This window comes from Rhinatrema bivittatum, chromosome 14 (genome assembly GCF_901001135.1).
Source record: "Rhinatrema bivittatum chromosome 14, aRhiBiv1.1, whole genome shotgun sequence".
NCBI lineage: Eukaryota > Metazoa > Chordata > Amphibia > Gymnophiona > Rhinatrematidae > Rhinatrema > Rhinatrema bivittatum.
The window spans coordinates 9,835,488-9,861,368 of NC_042628.1; the positions used below are offsets into that span (position 1 = coordinate 9,835,488).

The 25,881-nt window shown below is 44.1% G+C and overlaps 1 protein-coding gene across 2 annotated transcripts in view; it reads right to left on the reverse strand.

The window, feature by feature from the left end:
- SDK1 (sidekick cell adhesion molecule 1) overlaps window positions 1–25,881 on the reverse strand; it is a 728,283-nt gene that overhangs the window by 19,422 nt on the left and 682,980 nt on the right. For both annotated transcript variants that reach the window (XM_029576917.1, XM_029576918.1), the window contains exons 38-41: window positions 23,344–23,505; window positions 18,957–19,082; window positions 4,060–4,224; window positions 407–544 (exon numbers count right to left, since the gene is read on the reverse strand). In XM_029576917.1, the coding sequence (XP_029432777.1) occupies window positions 407–544; window positions 4,060–4,224; window positions 18,957–19,082; window positions 23,344–23,505 (591 nt within the window). The remainder of the gene's footprint in view (window positions 1–406; window positions 545–4,059; window positions 4,225–18,956; window positions 19,083–23,343; window positions 23,506–25,881) is intronic.

The window sequence follows — 25,881 nt, forward strand, 5'->3', positions numbered from 1 at the left end:
CTTTCTGGTTAAACATCCTCGGAGCTGGAGACAGACTTCCTCGGCTTTTTGGCTCAGATCAAGAAGTTGTACAGTACTGGGGGGGGGGGGGAGGGTGGGGTCCCACTGGAGACAGAATTACATTAAAACCATTGTCAAAATAGGACATTTACATCTGTAAAAACAATCATTTTGTGTGTATACCAAGAATTATTACTGATTTCCTTTATCTACCTAACCAAGTCATTCTGAATTAAATGATACAGATCGATGAAAACCAGCATGAATTGATCTCAGACACAGCACTCCGAATCCGATCTGTGCTCACTGGGCTGCGTGTAGCGACTCGGTGATTTAATGCCAGCCTGGTAATTCATGCTCTCAGGGTTCTGAAGGGGGGTTCCCTCTGTACCAGGGGGTAAGTCACCTGTGCTGCAGTTCTTGTACTTCTTGCTCTGACCGTGCAGGACCAGAGCAAACACCACCAAAAGTACGAGGATCAAACTGCAAAGAGCCATCACTAGCAGGAACCACCACTCCTCGTAAAAAGGAGTTTCCAGCTGGGCTAGAAGGAGAAACAACACAGACAGGCAAATACAGACTTATCACAAGAAATCCAGGCAATGCTTTCATCATACCCTTTCTACCCACTTGTATACAGAAGTTTAGCTTTATTAATCCCCTGATAATGCAGTCACTACTTTGAATCATCAACGTGTGAAATGGTGCTAACTAGTTACTACCTTAGATGGAGAAGCTAACATCTACACCAATATTAAATGAACTTTGAGCTGCATCCCTCACATACATACTCTAGCGCACCTCACTTTTAACCTGCTTCTTCCTTCCTGCTACTCTATGTACAGATCTACTAATTAATTCCAATTCTGATTGACACCATGCTAGCAATTGCTAATCCAGCACTCTAACACCATCTACCGTACAATAGCCCTTCAGTTCCCTTTCCAGCAGTATTCCTTACTCTTAAAGTACTGAGTCACAACACTGCTCTACAAGTACACCTCACTCTTGACCTCCAACGCACACTCTAAACCCTTTTATAGCTGTGCCAATGCATTCGGGATTTAATTGCAAAAGCCCTGGCTATTTCAGTATTGTCCTGTCTTCATCTCTACTGAGCATATAAGAATCAGGAATGATTAAATAATAGGATGCAGAAGAGACGAGGCCACTAAAATCATTTCATGTGTGACTCATGCTCACTTTAAGCCCAAGGCATGTGGACGTTCTATTTTATTTCTGCAAATGCTAACATGTTCAGGAGCTAAGTTTCAATGGCAAGGTTCAGCAGCCAAAGAAGGGCTTCAGGAGGACGTTTGTGGACAATTCACCATCCACTGGTCTTTTCTATGTCCCAGAAATGCGTTCACCCAGTCATGAGCCTTGCATTTTAAATCAATGAGGATCCAGCTTTCCCCAATAGCCCCACCATCATCTGAATACTGGAAATGATGAGATACGGGATGCTCCCTTTATGCAACTAATCAGCCCTCAGACTGCACATTTCTGAACTGCCAGGATCTGGGATTTTCAATCTCGGTGGCCTCCTGTTTGAATGCAGCAATTTCAGGGGGATATTAAAGAAAAGCACATTAATGAACTGTAGGGCCACTGAAGCAGAAAGAAATACAATCTAAGACATGCATCTCTCAACAGTTTCAACATTTCAGAGTGTATGGGTTCTGAAGAAAAGATCTTTCTGTGGTTTAAAGAGTTATTAAAAGCCTGACGGAATGCGGGCATGGATAATGTATTCTTATGATTGTTTCATTAGCATTTCATTTGGCAGATAAAGAGCCACTGATATAAACAAAAACAAATGGCAAGGTTCATTTTCGTCAAACACCTACGCTGCAGTTCCTTATCAGTCAAATAAGGACTGGATGTTCCTCACCGCTGGCAAACACATTCTTCAGATAATTCAGTTGGCAGCTAAACGAACAAAACCATCAAGAGCTTTGATTTTTTTCCCTATTTCATTCCAGTGGCAGTGCCAATGCTTAAGACGTTTGAAAGCCACGTCTACCAGAGCCAGAGTCTAAGTATACTGGGGGGGCTGGCTGTGTTGATTCTCATGAAAATCTCTCCCCCCGCGCTACAAAGAGGAGGACATTTAAACGCCCTATGTCGCTTGCAGGCCTGGCGGTACTTTGCACCTGCGGGCCTGCAAGCAAATTCGCAGAGGCGAACTTCCCTCGGAGTTTCCTGTTGAAAATTTGCGGGAATGATATTGCACCTTCTTTTCCAGCCCTGTAAAGCACATGTGGAGATCTCTAAAGCTCCTGTGCGTTGCCTGCTGGCCCTGTCCTTCCTCCAGCCCTCCGCCTCTTGGTGGGGTTAAGGATAAGCAGTGCGACCACTTTCAGCCGCCGACATTCCCCAGGTAAAATCACTTGGAAAAATGCCTTCAGGAAGCATAAACACAGCACAACACAGGAAACCGTCCTCATGAACCAGGAATGCAGGGGGAGTGACATAAAGGAAGATTTTTTAAATAGACTTTTACGGCCATGACAAAATATAAGACATATAATGCATTTGGAAAAGAAAAGAAAGGGGCCCTAGAAGTAAAACCTAAATAGGAGACAGTCAAAAAAGCAAAAAAGGTTACAGTTGGAGGATTCTAGAGAATACTGCTAGCTTTAGATGACCTTTTTTCAATCTGACTTATTAACTGCTAAAGAAACAGGTTCGGAATCTCATCTCTTTGCCTTGTAACCCTGCAATAAAACGGCGAAGGACCCCTGCTACCACCTGCAGATCACACTGTGCTTTTTCATTTTATTTCAACTACATAGCCCCTCTATAGAAATCTGATCAGGATATCTGCCTGTTACTTAAACCCTACATTTCTAGTGCATGCAGCAGATAAGTTAAGATTCCTTAAATGTTTCAGCTTAGATTGCAGGTTCTTTACGAATGCTTGATGACATCAAGGTCTTTCACAAACAGCTAAAGTCTTTACTTTTCCAAACCGCTTATGTTTTTATTGTTTTAAATCGTATTGATTGTTTTATTGTATAACTTTTTATTGTAATCTGCCTAGTAATGGGTTCCATAATAAGCGGAATATAAATGATTTATAAATAAATAAGTCAAACTTTAATATTGCTATCAGCTATCGAGCATCATTCGGGAAAGCAGGAAACAATTCCAAATATTATGCAAAGCAATAGCAAGACATTTCTCTACCACTGAAACTGCTTGCAAAGGATGTCTTTGAGCTGTTGCTAAAACAATTTGAATGTTTCCCTCTTCCCAATTCATGCAATCTATCAAAAGAGAAGGTAGAGGGCAGGCCCAGTGGCTCCCACAGAAAGCCCCCAGCTAAATTCTGGAGCCAAGTCTTCTGCTTCCTGGCTTGGTAGGGGCCGGGGATGATGCAGAGCCAGGGTTCATAGCCTTCTCCAGGGAAGAGGGGAGTTGTGGTCATTGCTTAAGGGTGACATTGAGTGGCTGAGATGTAAAAAAAAAAAAAAAAAAAGATGGGAGCTTAATTTTAGTTGAATTTAGGGACCTAAAATGTAGGATTCTAAATTGAGGCCTACATTTGCCTAGATTTAGGCACCTAAGTTGGGTACCTAGCGCTGACACTCAGTTTTTAGGATCCTAAATTTAGGTGTCTAGTGAAATTAGGATCTTGAATAAATGTACTTAGCTGTACTAAATTTTCAAAAAGGTCAATTCAGGACCTTTTAGCAGCTGGATTCAGGTTCTGGAGGAAGCCCTGGTGCATGACCCCTAGCACTGACCTGACTAGGAGTGTTGGGGCAGGGGAAGGGGACAGGGTACGTAAAAGCGAGGACAAATCTCCAGATATTTCTGAATGAGGGCTGATAGGGCCGGACCTCAGCCTTGGTTCCAACTGAACAGGAAGAAACTGCCAAGGCCTGTAATGTAACTAAAGGAGTCTCATGAATATTCATTGTGGAGAGTCCGGCTGGGTGTTCTCTGAAGACTCAGTTCACAACCAACTTTAGCTCTTCCTTGTTTCACCGGGTCACAATGTATGCAATGTATGAATCCCACCTTAAGGGGGATTCAGTAGAAGCCACCTACCTGACACTGCAGCAGAAGCAACGCTTGGTTCTCCATAGCCAAAGTCGTTCACTGCCACCACACGGAACTCGTAGCTTACCCCCGGCCTTAGTTTATCTAAGCTGACGGTATAGGACGTAGCGCCTTGAGGGATGTCCTTTACAAACATATCCCACAGGCCTTCATCTACGACAGAAGAGGGGAGGGGAACGATATTCAAGATGGCGTCAAAGAATTCATTTTACACATCCACAGGCTCCCACTAGATCAGGAGGAAGAGAAGAAATGGCCTAGCAGTTAGGAGCTAGGATTGAAAATCCTCTTCCCCGCTCTGATACGCTCCTTGTGACTTTCGGCAAACCTCTTTGCCTCAGCTACCATTTAGACTGTAAGTTCTTTGGGGTGGGGACTTCTTGTATCTGCTGTGGAGGCAATAATCGGACTCTGCAGAGAGCAAAGTGCTGGCCTAATGAAAAACTACCCGTGGAGAAATGCGCCTGCTTTCTCCCAGGGTAATTTTTCTGTGCCCCTTTGACCTGCTCCAATCTCCGCTCCCTGGAACTCCTCTTCGGTCTGAGAGTAAAAGCACGCCAGTAGTTTTACCCATGGACAGGTCGGGCAATAATGAAAGTCCTGATTTCCTACAGCAAGGGCATTCCGTATTACCCTCCCCACAAGTGCCAAAATAAATAAAATAAAAATTCCAGTGCAGGCAACAAATAATTAAATGGTGACAAAAGAATTGATGGGCATAAGAAATAAACTCATCCTACCAAAATATGAACTGCTTTTCTAATAATTATGGTTAAAAAATCCAAACAGATGTTTAGATGATTAATTTCTCCACTAGCAGGAATAGGGGAATATAAAAACATCTGGAAAATTCAACTACTATTATGCAAACAATTTGTTTTATCATCTACAATTAGTGTTTCTCTATTGTATCCATCCTGATATACAATAAGCATTGTAAACATTTTGCAACTTATTTTGTTTTCTGATACAGCAGCTGTAACTTTTTTTTTTTTTTATATTGATTTTGAATTCCCTCTGACTGGATACAGTCAGAAATGCATAACCAAGCTTTGCCAATAAAATGTTTCTATATTATTATAAACCAAGCCTATATTTTTAAGCTCGTAGTGCCTTTTATTAACTTGCAAATAGGAGAGGTGGGGGATGCGTGCACAAGTTGGGCTTATGCATGCCCAGCGAATATTAAAAGCTGCCCAGTGGCAGGCAGATCTCCCACAATGCACTCATCTCACTTGATTTCAAAAGGGGGCGTGGTTTGGGTGGGGCACGGGTGTTCTGGGGCGGGGCCAAGAGATGTGCACGTAAATACTTCCCTGCCTGGGCGCGTGCCCAGGTCCAGTACTGGGTACATTTACTTCTGCTTTGGAGGAAATGTAACTGAACCCCCTCCCCCCCAAAAAAACCCCCCAGCCATTTCTGATGGGTTTGAAGGGTCTGGGGTGAGTGCAGGCTATTAAACCAGGGAGGTTTTGAGGACCTAACTCTCAGCTGGGTGGTGAAACTGCACCAGTCATAAAATACACTGCCTTACATGGTAGAAACCGGATTTACACGGCTAGGCGGGCGTACACGTGTGCGTGCAGTGCGCATATCTGCACCCAAGTTATATAATGGCCGCATCCCAGGGCGTGCGCCAACATGGCCCGGTCTGAAGGTTACTGTCCCTGGCAGAAGGGACATGGGGTTTACTTTTTCAAAATCAGTCAGGGAAAAAAAGAAAGTTAAAACAGAATGAATTGGAAGGCAACAAATGGCTGCAGGGTCCTTTTGTCATCCTCCTCTCCTTCTTCTTGCCTTGCTTTTCACCAGCGGCTTTGGGTCATTTGACAAGTGCAAAGTTGGCGTCAGAGGCAATGAAGGTCCCACAGTGAGTGGTGGAAAAGGGAATCAAACGTGGTAATTCTGTGCTGTAACTGGAAGGGCCAGGACCACTGTCAGAGGAAGGAACAGAGCTCATTATTATTGAAGATTAACATAATTCACCGCTGAACTGTCTCTAAAGTGAGGGACTACAAAACCATAGCTTCGCCATAAGCAAGACTACTGCAAAAAAAAATAGAACAGGTCAACAGTTCAACAATAATATATAGTGAAATGCTTCATCATAGAGTAACATAATATATATTTTTATTTTTATTGTTTATTTTTATATTTTATTTTATTGTTTATTTTTATATTTTATTGTTTATTGTTCAATGTTCTATGTTCGATGTAACGCCATAGCCGCGACAGTTATGTTCAATTGTAAACCGATATGATTTGATATCTTTGTTCAAGAATGTCGGTATAGAAAAATTCGAAATAAATAAATAAATAAATAAAAAAATATACACATATAAAAAACAAATAGCCCCCCCCCCCCGCCACAAGCAGGCGCACAAAAAAATAAGCAAGTGACGTCAAAGGTCAATATTCCCTATAGCAGGCAACACAGTGCAAGCAGTGCATTTTACTTAGTGCATGACAGTGAGAGGCAGAGGCTGCACGAACAGGGTCAGGTCCCTGCCCCTCTGGTGTGGCAATAAGGGAGCATCAGACAGCGAGATAAGGTGGCCCTCGGCAAACACCAGATGGCATCACCTGTTCCTTCTTACTGAGCGGAAGCCGTACCCAACCATCCAGCACTTTCTAGAAAATTCTGTACTAGCAGCTCTGCTTTTACTTCTTGGGGGTTTGGTTTTTTTTTTTTAAAGAAATGGATGGTGGAGATGTCGTAATTTATTCTTTCTTCCATGGCACAGTTCTCATGAAACACAATCTGCTGCCATCCTATTCCAGGAAAGAGGTTATTAAAGTAGGAAATATCCTAATCACCTTGAAATTGGTAAATACTGCAGTGGCACAATTTTTGTTCTCAATAATTCAGTTGGTGGAAAGGCAACAGAATCATTAATGCCCCCCCCCCACTCCATTTTTCATTCCTAAGGGAACAGAAGTATTGAAAGATAAGGAGAGCTCCCCCCTATTTAGAGATGCCAATCATCCCCAATGTGGGAAAATCAGGGCGCGCCGCTAGGCTGAGCCTCACCAGCGTCCCAGGCCAGCGTCGCGTTACCACATGGAAAGCAGCACGGACGGCTCGAGAGAGGCCTGGGGGAAGGAACGTTTTAAAATCAGGGCACAGGGCTACGAAAATGTGTTCACCTTGCATTCCCCACTGTGGTGAAAGAAAAGACCTAGTAAAAAAACAAACAAACACCAAACACCCCACAAAAGCAGCGACGGTACAGTTACGGCAACGTCTTGAAGAATCTACCCCTTTAATGCAAACTATTCAGCAGGTGGCCCCCTCCCAGCACACGCAGGATCCCCTGCAAGCATCAGGGCCACATTAACCCAGCCTCGTTTCAGCCACGGATGCCACGGAAGTGCGCCACGCAGTCACATGGCGTCACAGACAGACAGGAATACATTTTTACAAAATCATTGAAATCTAGGAAATGCGCATTGTACGCTATTTTTTTTTTTTTAACCCTGTCTGCTGGAGTGAATTAAAGAGCAGGCTGAGAGGTGCTGTAGGATTCCTACAAGCCCCAGCCAGCCGAGCCGGGTAGAAATACACAAGGTGCAGGTTTTGCACGTTCTTCTTTCTTCGTCTGTTTCAAGTATATGACCGTGGATAAGAACCGGAGCACAAGACGGGCAGAGGTGCCACCCGTGAAGCAGAATTCCCCCGGTCTCCAAGGAACGGGAAGCAGGTCCTGAGGGGTCACTGACACTGCAGCGTCTTCCACGGAACAACAACGTAAGGAGCCATTCAGGTAAAGGCAAAATACAGGCGCCGTCTTTGAAAGGAAGGGCCTGGCAATCCTGGTGCACCCGTCCTCGCTGTGCTCGGCCTCAGACTGCAGGAAAGCATGGGACGGGCACAGAGCATTCTGGCTGGGGGGGGGGGGGGGAGGTAAAGGCAAATCCAGAGAGCAAGCTGGAAGGGAAGAGGGCACATACGCTGGGCTACCGTATTCTCTCTCTTTCTTTCTTTCTATGGTACTGGAATATTGCGCTAGCAGGTCAGGAAAACCTTTTTGTGAGGCCGCCTCAATATTTTCCTTATTTAACCGGTCAAAATTATTTCATGGATTTCCTGGCAACAAAATGGTTGCCCAGGATTTTCTCTCCATCAGAGATGTAAACAGGAGGCACAAAAACTGCTCATTTACAAAACCTGGGTAGCTCATGGCTTGGCCACTCCTTGCTAACCTCTGAACGATCTACATGCACAGTGCATCTGAGGGCTGGTGACCCCTGTCAGTGCTGGTGCTGTTTCGGTTCTGGCTGCAAGGGGGCACTCTCTGCATTTACAAAGCCGTGTGGCCAGAGGGAGGCGGCAGGCTCTAAGAGAAAGGATGGCCACACATTGAAAAGTAGGTGAGGGGAGAAAGAGCGCTCGGGTCAGGCTGGGGAGAGAGGGGTTGGGGGGTGGGGGGGGGTGCTGTCATCACACAGGGGTGCGCACGTGCCGAGCACCTGCAGTCTGACATACCCTCCATTTACTTTTCTCTGGATCCCCGCTAGTTTCACATAATGTTCCAGGCTAGTCCCTTCCAATAAATGTTTTGCAGAACCTCCACCAAATAAATCTGTGGTATCAGTTCCTAAGAAACGGTGTGATCAATGTGCTCTTATGTGAATTAGTTTTGCTTTTGCATTCAGGAGCAATATCGGCATCCTGACCCCAGGAAGCAATGTGTCAATCAGATCAGACAGGAGTGACAGCTCTGAGTGCTCTGTCATCAGGAACAAGCATGGGCTGGCAGCTCAGCTGCTACATTCCTGCCGGTGTTGGTATTCTGACCACATCGGAGAAACACCGAAGTACAATAAAACAGGTAATTCTCTGCAATTAGATTTTAAAATTCAAACTAGAGCACAGGACAGAAAACATACAGAAAGGTCACAATGGAATACATAATAAAGGCTGCCTGCATAATTGGAATATGGATTAAAAATTTAAATAGTATCACGTTATTGGCAATACAGCTTAATTTTGCAGCAATAAAACCAGAAGGGAATGGTTATTTTAACAAACAGAACCTGGGAGCTGTGCTTCTGTGCTACCCTGGTACTAGGAGAGCCGGTGGGCTTACAGTTTGTTCATCTGGGTCTTTAGCATTATCAATACAATGCGCCTAGCTAAAACATAGGACTAATATTGAATCTCAAAACCTCATCCATACCATCAGCTTTGACCATTTCTTTACACTGCCCTTACTAACCGGCTCCATGTTTTTCCAGTGCTGTTTTTTCCCCCCACTGAGCTATTCAGCTTTCCCTCAAAACTGCTGACCTATATACCAGTGCCTACAGTGGTGGCAAACCCCGCACTGGAGCGGCCTGTCCTAATATAATGCAACTAAGCTGGTAACGCTACCTTGTGTTTAACACCGAAGTGTTGGTGATTCCTCCCCGCGGTAAAGGAGAAGAGCAGGACCCTTCCCGAAATGCCTTTTATGCCTAAGAACCAGTGTCTGCTCCTGACGGTTCTTCTACATTTTCAGGAGAACACAATCAGAACTCGGCATGGGGGCACCGTGTACGTACACAGAATGGTCTCCCAATCTATTTTTCTTTTTTTTTGTGAAAATAAGAAATGAAACCATTTTTTTCCAGCCTAAGCTTTAAGGGAAATGTATAAGGATGTTATTTTTACATTTATCATTACTGAACTCTTGAGCTGTGAACACTACATGGATTTTATTGAACATACTCACTACCGTTGAAATATTCAGTTCAGTTCCACTAACAAAAAATAAAAAAGAATGCCATTCAGATCTCTAATGCAGGAAGCGTGGCCACTTTATTCCTAACTGTTAGCAGTGCGCTCAAGAGCGGTCTCTCTGCAGCCAAATCCACATGTAACTCACTAATATACCGGGGACACCTGAACCATAAAGAGCCACCCAATTTTAACCCCCTCCTCTCCAGACTCTCTCCGGGTGACGGAGGGCTGGAGGGGAGGTCTCCTTTGAGACTATCCCCTCAGTGCTGCCGCTGCAGGTTCCCTCCAAGCTCCATCTTTGGGCTTGAATGCAACCTTGATTCCCCCAAACCCCGACAGGCAGGAGATCCGTATTTGGGCCTCTGATCTCCAGTCACAGGGCCAGTCCAACCTCTTCAATGTCCTCATTAATAAATCAATTTCTGCGCAATCTCAATAATCTTTAGACTCCAATTGTGCGGTTACAGTGCTCTTATCTGTCCCTGTCTCTACCTTAAGGCCGCACTCAAACTTCTGAGTCAAAGAGACTGGTAGAAATTTCAGAGGGGATTCTGGCATGAGATATTGTACTACACAGCCCCTTTAAAGATGTGTGAGATCAGGACTGGCCTTGCCTATCTGTATGGGAGCCCAGAGCTCCTTGACAGGTTTCACAGACCTTTGCAGCACTGCCAGCTGGTATATATATATATATATATATATATATATATATATACATACAGTATATATATATATATATATATATATATATATAGATATATATATATATATATATATATATATATAGATATATAGATATATATATATATATATAGATATATATATATATATATATATATATCTATATATATAGATATATATCTATATATATCTATATATATCTATAGATATATATCTATATATATCTATATATATATATATATATATATCTATATATATATATATATCTATATCTATATCTATATATATATATATCTATATATATATATATATATATATATAGATATATATATATATATATATATATATATATATTCCTTGGGATGTGAAAGGTCCCAAATCATGACGAAAATTAAAGACATTGGGGTAGATTTTCAAAAACGGCGCGTTCGTGTACTTTTGTTGGTGCTCCAGGCGCCAACAAAAGTACGCGGGATTTTAGTAGATAAGCGCGTACCCGGGCAGATCTACGCGAGCAGGGCTCTTAAAATCCGCCCCATTATCTAGTAAAGCATACCTAGCATTGTAGTTTCATACTTTCCAAACATCTGGAATTTTGCTTTTTTATGATTTTTTTTTGCCTGATCTTTAAACCTGGCTCTATGAGGGGGTTTTTGGGTTTTGTTTTTTTTTTTTTTAACAAAGAAATGTGTCATCCTGGTGAGACAGGCACAGCTCTGGCAACCCTACATGCAGACAAGAAGAAAGGGAACGGAGGGCAGATTATCACACGTGTGCTGGGGGCAGCTATCAGAGGCTATGATGCGGGCACACGTTCAGGATATCGAAAATCTGTCTGTTCAGGGCCTGCCACCAGCTCACGCTCATTGCAGGGAGTGCTGTAGGAAAACGAATCCAGCTGAAGAAGCTGAGATTTCAAGTAATTGAAACAACTCAACAAATCCAAAGTTCGGCTGTAAAAGTCCATAGACTGGCAGCAGCTTGCGTTCGTGGCAGACAAAATAAACTTGGCCTGGAAGCATTTCCCTAGCTTGAGACCCAGGGTATCGCCATCCCTATCTGACCTTGGCCTTTCATCGCAGACTGCGCCAGCGACTGAGCCGCCATTCCAAGAAGCACGGAGGAGCGCAGCTGCCGCCGCCGCCCAAGCACAGACGTGCACCAGCTACTCTTCCAGCTCAGAGCCGTGCTTTGCACTGCAGGTATTTACAGGGGACGCTGCAGCAAACAAAAGCTTGATTTCACGGACAATTAAACAGGGTCTCCCCACTGAATGAAACTATCAGTCACTAACAGATTCCTGTTATTTGTGATGGCCCGGGGGCTCTAACAAAGCGGTGCCAGCCTCTGGCCTGCAAGCACATCAATTATTTAGTTTTTAAATAGCTGCCTTCTCTTAAAGGGGCCGGGTTAAAAAACAGAATTTGGGTCGGCCAATGTCAGCCAAGTGCAAGACAGGGCCTTCTTGGAACTTCGTCATTTCTAATTTCGGCTTTTTCCACTTTCGCTCTTTTTCTTATTCATGTTTGTTGAAATCCCTGCAGGTATGGGCAAGACCTCTTGCCTCAGCAAACTTGGTGTTTATTCACGCGCTCGTAGGTGTGCGCGATGCACTAAATAATTTAAAGCCATCCAGCAACCTGCTCACAACCTGTGTTGACATCATTGCTACTACGGCACCTTGAGCTGGCCAACAAACCTCTGGGACGGCTCCTTCCAGCCAAGGTCTTCAGGAGAAGAGCAGAGCCTGCACGCCCTGTCTGTCTGGCATGGAACTGCAGTACCCGTGGTTCTATCACACTAAACCAGCACAACAAACCCCAAAGCACCAGGAAAAGAAGGCGGGAAGAGATCCGTTCTTGCCTTTGTGTCCTGTCCATTTCGTTTTAAGTTAATGTCGGAAGCAGTATAATTTCAAGCTCTTCATCGTTTGTGTGCTGCATATCAAATGTGAAATTAAAATAAGCATCTGCCATGGGTGCTTCTGTGAAGAAAGTATCAACTGGGGACACATTTTTTAAAGTTATTCAAGCTAACACCCTTGGCCCCAGGCAATAAAATATCTGGCTATCGCCCTATATATATCTGGACTGCAAAGAATAAGAATGGTCAGGGTTATACAATGTCCTGCCAGTAATTTTAGCCTAGACTCTTAATGATGATCATCTTTTACAGTGATTTAAGAAGAAAGGTTTATTCTTACATAGAGGTTTCTAATTTTTTTAAATTCTATATGGTTAAGTATTATAACAACATATACCAATCAGCCACATCTAGTGTATGATCTAAGAACCACAATCTGCTAGTAGGTGTATAGGCTGTGATATGAGTGAATATATACGTGTCTGTATGTCTCTCTCTCTAGAGAGACACACACAAGTGATGATAGGACAATGGGAATAGATGGGATGAAAGGACTGTGAATACAATGGAAAAATTGGTTCTTACTTGCTAATTTTCTTTCCTTGAGTTCTCCATACCAGTCCAGATGTATGGGGGTTCCCTCCCCCCCTACCAGCACATGGAATCAGAGAACAAAAGTCTTATTGTACTCTTGGTACATGACACTGTGCCATATGCAGGCACTCAGTAAGTCTATAACAAAGCAAAACAAATACTACTTCCTCACTTCAGGCAGGGGGAATACAAACCACTGATGAACCATAAACTGTGCATGAAACCTTGTTATTGAAATGACATGACAGCATAAAACTAACAGCAACACATCTACATGAGAGTAGTTTTCCGAACCAACAGGCAAGATTCAGGACTGGTCTGGAGGATTCAAGGAAAGAAAATGAGCAGGTAACAACCAATGTTTCTTTCCTTATCAACCCCCAGAACAGTCCAATAGCTGGGATGTAACTGAAGCCACCATAAACAGGACAGGAACAAAAAAAACAAACCAAAGTCTCTTAATGCCCCAAAGATAGATGTATTAGACCTCAAACATCCAATCTGTAATATTTGGAAAATAAAATGTGCAAGAAAGACCAAGTCACCACTCTGCAAATATCTTGAAGTGAAACCAATTGTCATTCAGCCCATGAAACTGCTTGCACTCTAGAAAACTAAGCTCCAAGACTCACTGGTACCTCTAGACTTTTGCAAACATACGCGGACACATTTGTCTTTTTAATGAACAATAAACGCCTCAGTGGCCTCCTTCTCTTTATTGCGACCACTGAATGAAACAAAAAGATGATCTGACTTCAAAAAGTCATTAGTGACGTTTCAAAACCTCAACAAAATCCTATCCACCTCTGGAACAAGAAGTCCCTGAGAATCCGTGGAAGAAATGTAATCTGACCTCCTAAATGCAGGCCACTCCACTGACCACTCATGTGAAAAACAGAAACCGTTTGAACAGAACCTCCATCCTCCAGAAGTGAAGGAAAAGGATCCATCTACAACAATGCCTGCAACTCAGAAATACATCTCGCAAAACAAATAGGCACCAAAACCACTGGCCTCAGAGAAAGGACCTTCAAAGATAACCTCCTGATAAGCTCAATGGGCAGTTAGCTCAAAGCCTTCAGGACCAAACTGAGATTCCAAGACAGGTCCAGAATCTCAAAGCAGGATATAAATGCTGCATCCTTTTCAAAAACCTTATTACAACTGGGCACAAAGCTAAAGAAGATCTCTGAACCTTCCTGCTTTGACAGGACAATGCCCCCACCTGTACTTTAAGAGAAAGTAAAGCCAATTTTTTTGCAAATCAAATTGCAAGAATAAAAGAATCTACTCCTCTCAAAAGCCAAGTTGCAAGACAAAAGAAATCTGCTTGTTCCAAGAAAATGGGACCTTGCTGAAGTAGGCCGGGAACATGACTGAGCCGCAGTGGCACCTCTACCTTGAAACTTATCTGATCTGCGAACCACGGCTATCTAGGCCACCGGGATCATCAATCCTCAAGGCCCCCATAGAGATGTTTACCTCAAAAGGGGAGGTTACCAAGCTGGGATTTGGCTTATACTCTCACTGCCCAGTAGCGAAATTAGAGGATACGCTTAGCAGACACCGCGGACACTGTGTTTCTAGCCACCTTACGTAGCAATTCATGCAAGGCAACAACAAAAAAGGCTAAGCCAGCCTCTATTCACCTTCACCAAGAGAGCTTCCTCAGAATCAGTCACAGGAATCTACCCAGAGCAAACATGCTCAGGTCACAAAACTGCTACAGACAGATGCCCAAAGGATTAGACCTGATACTTCACAAAATCCTTTGGCGATTAATCTCCATCATTCTGTCCTGAAAGTTCTTAACAGCCGCTCTGTCTTCTACTAGGATAGAGGTCTCTTACCCATTGCAGATGCCAAGGCATCCAACTTGGGCACCTTCAATAAATCAGGAGCATCTTTTGTAAGAGGATACAAATCTAGCCAAGGCTCTACCTCTGCCTACCTTCAGGTCAGCCCTCTGGAGCATAATATCACACAAAGACTAAAGCTGTATAAATGCTACAAAATGGAAAGGCCCTATCGGGAACCCTAAGCCTTTCTAAGTTAGTATCCTCTTCATCCTACTGCAGCTCAACTGTGGCTCCCTTAATGCCTAGCTCCACAAGAGCCTGCGTCAACCTGATGAGCAATATGACCCCTTTAAAAAAAAAAAAAAGACATATGACCTATGGATCATCTGCTTCAGTGACAGCGATCTCTCCCTCCTCCAGAGCATCCTTATATCCATCACCGTTCACTGGAAAATCTGCAGGGAGATTCTCATGCAAAGCTTTTTCAGAGAGCACCGATATCAAATAAAAAATCTGGATCAGCATCCAGCCCACTTTCCTTGGGATGAAATAGAGGGATAAGGCTCTCCAAAAGAGTTCCCTTGGACCAGACCCATTGAAACCAACAGTTGTCCTCATTAAACAGGCTTTATTTATAAAAGGCACTAATTCTGGGGAAAAAAGTATCTGCAGCATCTTCTCCCGCAAAATGCCAAAGATACTTCCTTAGCATGTTGACCTCTCCTTCTCTCCAGACGAGGGCCAAAAAATTTGGAGGGTCAACCCTAGCCTTCTCCAAAACCCCCTGATCACATGGAAAAAGGCCATACTGGCTGCCAATCCTGTTCTGCTCCTCTCCCCTGCAAGGAGCATCCAAGCAGCCTTTCTCTACCTGCCCAAATCTTGCACAGACCCGACGGTACAGGCCTTACAGGCCCCATGGAACTGCCGGAGCCGCCATGATGGGACTGCTGTGCGGCTGAGCACAAACTTGCCTGTTAACAATTTCTCCCTCACAGCAGCAAAAAACAGTGTTTAAGCAGCCCACACCCTGAGCAGACTTGCTGGTGACTTTTTCCTCTCCTGTCCAGTCCATGGAAAAAACTGCTGCTTGTCTCTTAGTTTCCTTTTTTCAGCCTTTTAAAGGGAAGCAATCTCCTCCCCCCCTCCCCAAGCCACCCAGGAAAGAAAAAGGGATACTTTCATGAAGTTTCCTGAATTCTTCCAGGGAACAGGAGGTATCACAGGGAGGAAGAAGAAGAGTTCAGGGAAAGAGGGAACTGGCACCACCAATTATCAAACCCAGGGTACAAGACAACGACCTTGCTGGATCTTACTCCACTAGAGGAATGGTCTACAAAAGGACCTAACACATCTGGAAGCAATTTCTTCTACAAAAAGTCCAACTGCAGGATGGACAACCCCCACCATCTGCTGGAGACAAAGAATACTGAGTGACTGCAGGTGGCACAGCATCTTAAGTACCAAGAATACAGTAAGACTTTTGTTCTCTGTCTCCATCTGCTGGTAGGGGAGAAAAACCCGACCATCTGGACTGGTCTGTGGGACAATAGGGAAATCAGTTTTATAAAGAAGAGTTCACCTTTCCTAATATCTATATCTATCTAAATTTCTCCCCCAATTCACATAAAATATTTCTGCCAGGCTTCTCTCTCATCGTTTTGCTGAAAACCAATATTAAAATTCTGTCCAGCATCAGGACGGATTTTCAGGAGGCTATGATAGGCTTTGTGTTCACAGAAGACGGCAGAGGATGCAGATAACTTTGTTCTTAAAGCCACAAAACCACAACGAGACTAACAGAACTTGTGCTTCGTTTGTCTTGAATGATGTCTCTGATTTAATAAGGGGAAAAAAAAAGGCAATTTTGGGGGCAGAAAGTAAAGCTTTAAGCATGAAGCTGCTCTTCTCTTGCCTCTGGAGAGTTCTGCACAGAGCTAGAGCTGAAAAAAAATGAGACCATACAGCTCTGAATGGTTTGTGTAATGAGGCCTTTAATAGACGACAACAGAGATTCCAAACTCTAAGGTAATGCCAAAGGATTTAAACACACACAAATATATTTTTTCTTTTGCTTATTAGGCTACAGTACAAACAAATGGGGGACTTGTACTATCTCCTTTCCTATCGCATGGACACAGGCTAAGCAGTTTTCTATGCCTCTCTCTTGTTTTACTGATTGTAATCAGGTTTGGGGTGTGCAAGGAAATTATTTGTATTTGCAGTATGATTTAAATTTTAAAAAAGCCACATCTAAATTACTTAGCTGTAATTCCACCAAGTTCCTCTAATAACTGGACAGGATTCGTCTCATAAGAGGGGGTGTAAGCTAACGTCTGAAAATAGACAATACTGGATTGTGACATTTGGCACTATAGCACGAGGTGCACAGTGTGGACACTCAAGCTTTATCATTTTAGCAGGAAGCCAAATCTCTAAGAGCTACATTCAGATAGTCCCTTTAGTTTATCCTTAGTTTTTATGGTATTAGGTTCATATGGCCATAGGCTGTTTAAAAATGCTACTTTGAAAATCCTGGCTGAAGCTATAGATTAAGCATCACTGGGCTCAATCACAGAGCTGTGAACCTAAAGATTCTGGTTCTGTTTCCCCTGATCTATCACCAACCATGTGACCCGAAACAAGACAAGTAACCACCTCGTGTACAAATTTAGCAGTATTTTTCCCCTATAGGGGGGCATAGGCCAGGTGGCTCCACTTTGAGAAATGGCCGCCACCAGGCCCAGAGTGCTCCGGGCCTTCACTAGATCATTAGGGTCTTCCATTCCTAAGGAAGGCCAGCTGGGGGGGTCCACTGGATCACCAGGGCTTCTTTCTGGAGAAAGGAGAGGGGTCCAAGAGGGTGAGGGGCCTGGCTTCTGGGGCCAGATGTTTCTAGTGAAGAGAAGGGGATTGGGGTTGAGGTTGGGGCAGGGCTTGCACCAAGGCTACAAAGTGACTTTTAAAAGCCTTTTATATGATGGCCATCTCCAAGGACAGCGTGGGGGCGTGGGGAGGGACAGGGATTTTATGCAGAACCCTGGAGTTTGCATCCACTTTTGAAAGGGAACTTAAGCCAGGGCCCCGGGTGACTTGGGATGTGCGTTAACGTCTGAAGGTTCCTGGGGGAAGTTAACTACAACTCGAGAACTGTAGTTTACTTCGAATGAAATAATGTGACTTACGATCTTTTTGGCAAGCTGCATTATTTGAATTTGCATAATTTAGGGTATTTATGAACTCACTAATAAGCATTTAAATATCCGCGGTGCCGGGACTGGACTAATGAAAGATATTTCAAATATCTTGCGTTATGCCCATGTTAGACCATTTACCTTGCTAAAAAAAAAGTGTTTTTCACTCATTCAGCTTAGTGAATGAGTCGCTCAGACTGAAAACTCTGAAGGGCAAGGACATTACACCTTTAAGAAGTATCATGCATTGCTCTGTATTTATTGATGGTGTTATATAAATAGTAAATAGTCTTATTACCACTAATAAATACTAATAATGCTGAAGAAACCCATGGTACCCGCTAGGACGCCCACCCCCCGGTTGATGTCCTCTCCCAGCTGCATTAAGTATCCACTATTCTAGAACCGCATTTGTATATTAACACTGCAATTGAATCTACTCCATGTAAATATGTATTTAAGTTTATCAAAGAAGCAACCGTTCCTGCTGATCGACTCTTCTTTATGTTTAGAATTGTAATTATCTATCCTTTTCTTCCAACAACCATGTTTGATTTCCCTGTTTTAATGTAATTTTTTCACTTCATATGTTAACTGGTTTCCCCTTGTTTATTGTAAACCGGTACGATAAGACCTTGCCTTGAGCATCGGTATATTAAAAGAACTTAAATAAATAAATAATAAATAAATATTTCAAGAATATTCAATTAATTATGATCACAGCCAAATCTCTGAAGCTAGAAACATTAAACAGAATAAAAATATTATATAATTGGTCTATAAATAATTATAGTATAAACTCGTCGCTGTGTTTACCACTCTGTTAGCCATGGGTCCTTTTGAACGGTAGCTCCCACTGCAGACCTAAAACCAAGTGAATTCTACACCATCTGCTACGTATGGCATGACCCACTGTACCAGCTGAAAAGATTCCTTGACCAAATTGCCCATAAAAGCTAAGAAATTGGACTGAACTCACAAATACTGCAAATGCGATGCTACATTTTTTAGCTGCTGTTGAGACTCCCCTACCTGAAGATCGTGCCTCTATAATGTAGCCAGTTGTTGGTCTATTTCCAGAGTATCCCTCAGTCCACTGGAGCGTGAGGCCAGATGTGGATTTTGTAACAAAAACTTCCTGGGGGGAACCAGGTGACCCTGGGAGAAAAGTAAATGACAATTGAGATATTCAACCAAATTCACTGACAAAACTGCTACTACTACTTCTTCACATTGCTATAGTGCAATTAGAGACAGTCCTTGTTCCATGAAGCTCACAAGCAAGACAATGAACTATGACAATAAACACGTTTACAGTGAGGCTAAAATCTGGACGAGTCAATCTCAAAGAGGTGGAGCTTTAAGCAAAATATGGCCAATTCAGGAAGTCATTGCTGGCAGATGGTGCCACAAGATGGAGACTGCAATTAGTAGGGTAGGAGAAAGGCACAGATAAGAGCAGGCTCCCTGATGAACAGAGGTCATGAGGAGGAGCATAGGGAGGAGATAAAACAGGACAGTGTTGTGAATTGCCATGTGGACAATTCCTGGCCCAGGTCTTTTCCTCATGTCCTCCAGGATTGGGGATTCTGCGAAGGCAGTGTTCACAGCTCCTGGCAGGGAGGAGTTATACTTATTGTGCAATGGTGATAGCCAGGAGCTGGATTTATGGCCCGTAAATGCAGGAGGAGCCTTAGTGCATGGCTTCAGGCCAAGAACTGTCACTACAATGGCTTGACTAAGGAGTATCCAAGTGGTTAGAGCAGTGGGCTGAGAACCGTTGCAGACTGGGTTCAAACCCTGCTGATGTTTGTTGTGACTTTGGGGAAGTCACAGTTCACCCTCCATTACCTCAGGTACAAACTTAGGGATGAATTTTCAGAGTTACACACATGCATACTATTTTATAAGCATCACACATACATGCAAATTTTTGCTTTCACAAACACATATATGTGCATAAAAAAGGGGGTGGACTGGATGTTCGGGTGTTAAAAGACCCGCACGTAGATTTGCGAACTTGCATAATTTTACACCTGCTAATTAACTTGTGTGTTATCAAACAAGTTCATTGTGTACTATTGGTCAGATGGGAGGTCTGGGTGAAACGTGAGGCGTCCAGGCTGAAGAACCAGGAGGGTCTCAATGACCTGGAGAAGGGCCGGTAATTTCAATTATGCGTGCATGCTTTAAGAATAAATAAATATATGAATAGACAGAGGCAAGCAAGTTGGTATGGGATATTAAAAAAATCCCTTGGTAGTTTATTTTAAAACATTTGCTACCCACACTATCTTCTGTTCTAGCCAGGGTACAATCAATATTCATAAAACTGTGGAATTCACATCAATCGTTGTATTTACATTCCATCTGGCATTAGAGATCCTGCACCATCTCCTATACCTAACTTGAGTTGTCAATGAGTGGACATTAGCACCTTTACCCTCCTCCTAAACCTTCTGGTATGCGTTTCCACCCTGAGATGGCCTGGAGGAGTATTCCAAATTGTTGGGCCCTGCTATCGCAAACGTCCTCTCCAGAGTCTCACGAAAATGCATCAGGCGCACTGACAGAACCTGAGCAGGTTTCTCCCCTGATCTCAACGGCAGCAGAGGAAGACAGACTCTTAGCGCTCAGCAGATGCCCATCAGCGCTTTGGCATTTAATTGCCTTTATGGATTTGTGCTGTGGCGCAGCGAGGCGTGGGGTGTCCAGAGCCCCCCAGGTGCCGGGCTGCAAGGGGCATCCAGAGGCCTCTTTTTGCATTTTTATTTTCAGCTGCACACAGGTAGAAGGCGAGAAGGGGGTGTTATCTGAAATGTCTGCTGTTTCTGTGACTTTAAGCACGAGGAGGAGGAGGATGGTGGTGGTGGGCACAGGGGAGGCAACACAAATGTATTAGCTCCCGGGTGCCGGAAACCCTTGGGGATGAATCTTAAACAGGGTGTCAGAAGCCAGTAGAGGGCGCGCAGAATGGGGGATAGGAGATCATCAGGCTTGGCTCCTATCAGTACTGGTAGGAGGTGCAAATGAAGATTTATTGTGCCCGATCCCAGCCTCAGTTCCAATTTAACTGGAAGCTGAAAAAAGCAGGAAGAAACTGCTGGGTCCCAAGGAAAAAGAGAGGAGGGGTCATGTGGAGCTGCAAACTGAATGGATTTGTACATGAAACTAAGACATCTGAACTGAATGTGCAAGCAGATGAGGAACCAGCGCCGGGCTGTGAGAAGAGGGGGGTAACATGGAGAAGTTCCACAGCTGAATTTTGAATAACCCATTGCAGAGAAAGAAAGTTTAGTGGGAGAAAATGCAATAGACCAAGGGGGAGGTGATGACAGGGTAGATAATGATCTTGTCATGTTCTAGAGAAAGAAATGATGGGATCCAGATAGACACCCGGCTAACTTGGGAGGTATATTCAATAGTGTAGCCACAGGGTGCAGGCAGAGAGGACAGGGATGATTACGGTGTTATTCCACGAGATAGAGACATTTAGAAGCAAGGAAGTGAGTTTAAGAGAGATCAATATTCAGCACGTTTGTATGGTTAAGGACTTAGCCAGACAAACGGCAGGATTTTAAAATGCCTACATGCTGAACTCCTTCAAGTTATCTGGCTAACTAAGCTGGATAAAACTTAGCCGAATAACCCAGAGATGTTCTGGGGGCAGAGTCCTAAAGTTAGCTGGATAAACTAATCCAGCTTCAGCAGCGCACCTGTGCCACTGAATATCTGGTATAAGTTATCGGATAAGTTTATCCAGTTAACTTATCCACTCTCTGCCTGGCCGAATATTGATCTCAAGAAGTTCGGTCTTGGCCATAAGTTGATAGTGATGGTGGTAGGACATCCAAACTGAGATGTGGAAATGGATTCCAAGTGAAAGCTCTAGTGCAGAGAGAGAGAGAATCATTGGGAAGAGATCAGAGCACCATGGGGATGAGTGAAAAGACAGAAGAGTGCCCAGGAAAGAGCCATGGGGTATCCCAGCTTGACCATGGGATAGTGGTGCAAGAGGATCCACCAAAGGTCTGAGGAACTTTCAGATCTCTGAATGTTGCGAGAGGAAACCATCACTTTCCTCCCAGATTCACTTTCTATCAATCAGTAAGCCAGTTCCCCTAAGAACTTCGGGGGTCAATTTTCAAAGGGTTCAGTCTCCTAACTTTTGACGTTAGGCCCCCTAAATTGGCCCTTTTGAAAATTTACTAGGGCTGGGTGCCTAAATTTAGGCTCCTAGTTTTAATAGGTTCTTAAATGTAGGACTTTAAAAGTGGATGGCAACAAGGACAAAGTTATGGTGGGGAAACAAAGTTAGGAGCTCAGCACTGATTTTCAGAATTAGACACCTAACTTAGCAGCCTAAGTCTAAGCATATGAAGAGCAGACCTAAATGAAGGGGTCTAACTTTAAAACCTCTAAATGTATGTGAATTTTTAGCTGAAAACTTAGGCCAGGGGTGGCCAATCCTGGTCCTTGAGAGCCACAAACAGGCCTGGTTTTCAGGATGCCCACAATGAATGTGCCTGAGATAAATTTGTATGTACTGCCTCTATTATATGCATTAAATCTATCTCAGGCATATTCATTGTGGCTGTCCCGTAAACCTGGCTTGTTTGTGGCTTTTGAGGACCGGAGTTGGCCACCCCTGACTTAGGCTCCAAAGTTCGGATGAAAATAGGTGCCAAACTTAGGCATCGAACTTAGGGGGCCTAAAGGTAGGAGCTCAGCTTTGAATATCAGCCCCTTAATCTTTAGTTTGCTCTGCTTGTTCATCATTCAGGTGATTTTAGGGAATAATTTTCAAAGGGATTCTCTGCGGTTAAATGGGTATTTCCCTGCAAAAAAAAAAAAAAAAGCCTCTTTCTAAATTGCCCCCTCCCCCATCAGTGTAACCTGCTCCTCAGCGCGTGAATACTTTTCCCCTCCTGTACTTCCTGGCAGGGGAGTCTGAACCTGCATACTCTGCGGATACTTAGGTTCCCGCAGCCCCCCGGCCGGCCAAACGCACTATAGATCGAGGTGGCTCTCTCGATCGTGACACAGACTTACAGATGAACGTATGCCGGATCTGTGCAGTTCTTGAGATGCACGAGCATTCTCTTTTTAAAAGTTCCAGGAATGCGCATTGAAGAATTCATCGCAGTTTTTTAATCAGAGTATAGACTTTTTTGTACCCCCCCCCCCCCGCACCACAAAAAAAAAAAAAAATCACTTAGCAAACTGCTGCCTGAAGCGAGGCTCTATTTCTATGTTAATCTTCTCTGGCGGCAGCAAGTGACTGATGACAGGTTCCTCGGGCCAGGAGACAGACAGTATATTTTGCTGGATTCCATCCTCTCGCAGACTGCACGCGTGCGCTCGTCCTTGGCTGGCGAGATGAACCAAAGCAATTAAGCTCTCGGCCCAAGGTCCTTACCTTCCGTTGGCCCCGCTGTGATATTGGCCTGCAGCTCGGGCCCGTCAGCGATGGTCCTGGCTTGCACCCTGAAGCAGTAGGTTACCCCGTTGGCGAGATCGCGGACCTTTAACCAGCGCTGCCGGCTCCCTTTGATGTCCACCGTCACCACTTTGCTCACTCCTGCCGCATCCATCCGGAGGGAAAAATAAAAGGAGGGAAAGTGCGTAAAAAGGGACACCGTGAAGCACAGATGGGAGTGCAAGGGAGGTGATGCAGCAGTTTTGGTCGGAAAGTGTTTCTCGCCATTAACTGGAGTTTAAGCAGTGATAATAGGCAATTTTCAGCACAGATAAGTGTAATTAAAGTTTAAGCATGATAAAGTGGGGACCGAGAAGGAAAGGCTTTAACAACACAACTGGGAAATAAGAAGGAGCTTACAGGCAGCCCAACTAATTACAGGGGGGGGGGGGGGAGGAACGCGAGAGGTAAAGAGAAGTGGGCCATGCTCTCCTCTAACAGGATCAATGCCTTCCAGTGTTCTCACAAAACTGGGACTACATTTACATCCTATTGTTCCCCGGCACCCCAAAATACACCGTCCAACAACCCACCCTGAGGGAGGGGTGCGCACAGAACGCTTTTCCTGTTTGTTCCTTTTTGTTTATTTAATAAAAACAACAAAGCCCCAACCCTTTCAGGCCCTGTCAGAGAGAGAGAGAGAGAGAGAGAGAAAATAAGCCCGGCCGGGCTGCACCTCCGTTGCCCCCAAACCCTCTTAGCAAACGTTAGTTCCTTCATAGGGCAGAGGTGCACCCCCCAGCGGCTCCTGCCTCCGTAGTGCTGTTGCTTAGAAATGGCGCCGCCAGGGGTCGGGGGCCTGGCCCGCGCCATTTTTCATGGGAGAAATGAACAGAGGTACCAGCCCTGGCCTGCCCCGTGAAGAAACTAAAATACGGTGGTGCGGGGAGGTGGCTGTTTCCGGTGGTGGTGAAAGTTAACATAAAAACTAAAGAAAAGGAAAACAAAATGTCATTTGGTTTTCTTCTGCTTTCAAAACATATTGAAACGAAATGGGGACATTTCAAACCAGTGCACAGCCCTACCGTGAGGCTAAAATCCAGCTAATTCGATATACATGCATTTTGGAAGAGAAAACTGCTCCCATCTCTGCCATGAAGAAGCAGCTGTGGAAACGTGGTCCAAAGCAGCGCCTTCAGCTGGGCAGAGATTTTGCTCCTGCTAGCAGGAGCGTTTTGCCTTCCTGCCCCTTCACCTGCACACTGGCCCAGGTAGCAGGCGTTTGCTGTCACCCAATGGGGCTGCTTAGTCATGGCACTAGGAGAGTGATGAAAGCACACTGCTCTCTCCCATCTTCCCACAAACAGAGCTTCCCTCCAAATCCCTCTGCCTTATGCATCCCATTTCAAGATGCAGAGAAGGATTTTGTGTTGTGTGTGTGTGTGTGTGACACGGATGCGTGGCCCATGATGATTGCACCAGCACGCTTAATTACTGCTCTAAATTCTCTGTTCATCTGCTAAGGTGCAAGGGGTAGCCAGGAGCACCTTCCACCTTGACAAGCAGCAGCGGCACTGGCTCATTTGTGTTTGCTTTGCATTCTGCAAAAACCTCAGCTCTGTGGGACCTCTGCCGAGTTTAACCTGCTTAATTCACAAGACAAACAAGTTGGAATAAAATATAATAATCTCTTCCTTGCAGAGACAACAAATCCCGGTGATCAATACCCTTGTTAGTTATGAACAGAAAGTTTCAAATGGAAGAGCCAGGACTGCTACTGCTCCATCAGCTGTCACAAGGCCAAAAACAGGCGTGTGATGTGGATTCTGGCAGCTTCCCAGCTAAAGGAAAAACATTAATAGAAAAAAAACAACCCCCTCTTATTTTTTTTTATATAGAAATGTTCTATTAAAGTGCCCTCTATTTTTATCAGCACAAAAGCTGCATGCTTCCTGAGTGTTTCTTTTTTTCTATTATAATTTTAATGCATTTTTTCATTACTTTATGCTGACAGAGTGATTATTTCTAAAACCGAGTTTAAAAATATAAAATAGCCCAAGGAAAAACAAACTGATATAGAAATAAGCACATTGCAGGGTTTTGTAAGGCTTAGCTGTTATCCTAGCAAGAGTGAACGGGTTACACACATGCCAAATGCACAAGAAAGAACGGAAGCACAGGGCACAGATAAGAATTATTCAGAGGACAATTTGCACAGTGATTTAGGTGGGTAAAAAATGTGTTATCTGCTTTCATCATCTGTCTGAAAATTGGCCCTTCTCAATTGCAACTGGAAGTGTCTGTGGCGCTCCATAACCCATGCACTCTTAGCTGCATTTAGAGGAGGATGCGTTTTGGTTAGGAGAGGAAAGTAACACGCGTAGATACAATTTGAAAACAAGCAGCTGCAGAAAAAGCAGCTGCCTGCAGGAACTTTGCACCCGCGGCACGTTTCAAAGTGAAAGTACACCTGCAGGTTTATTTTGAGGATCAGTGCGAAGCCTTCAGGTGGGAATCACGCGCCTACGTTTGTTTTGA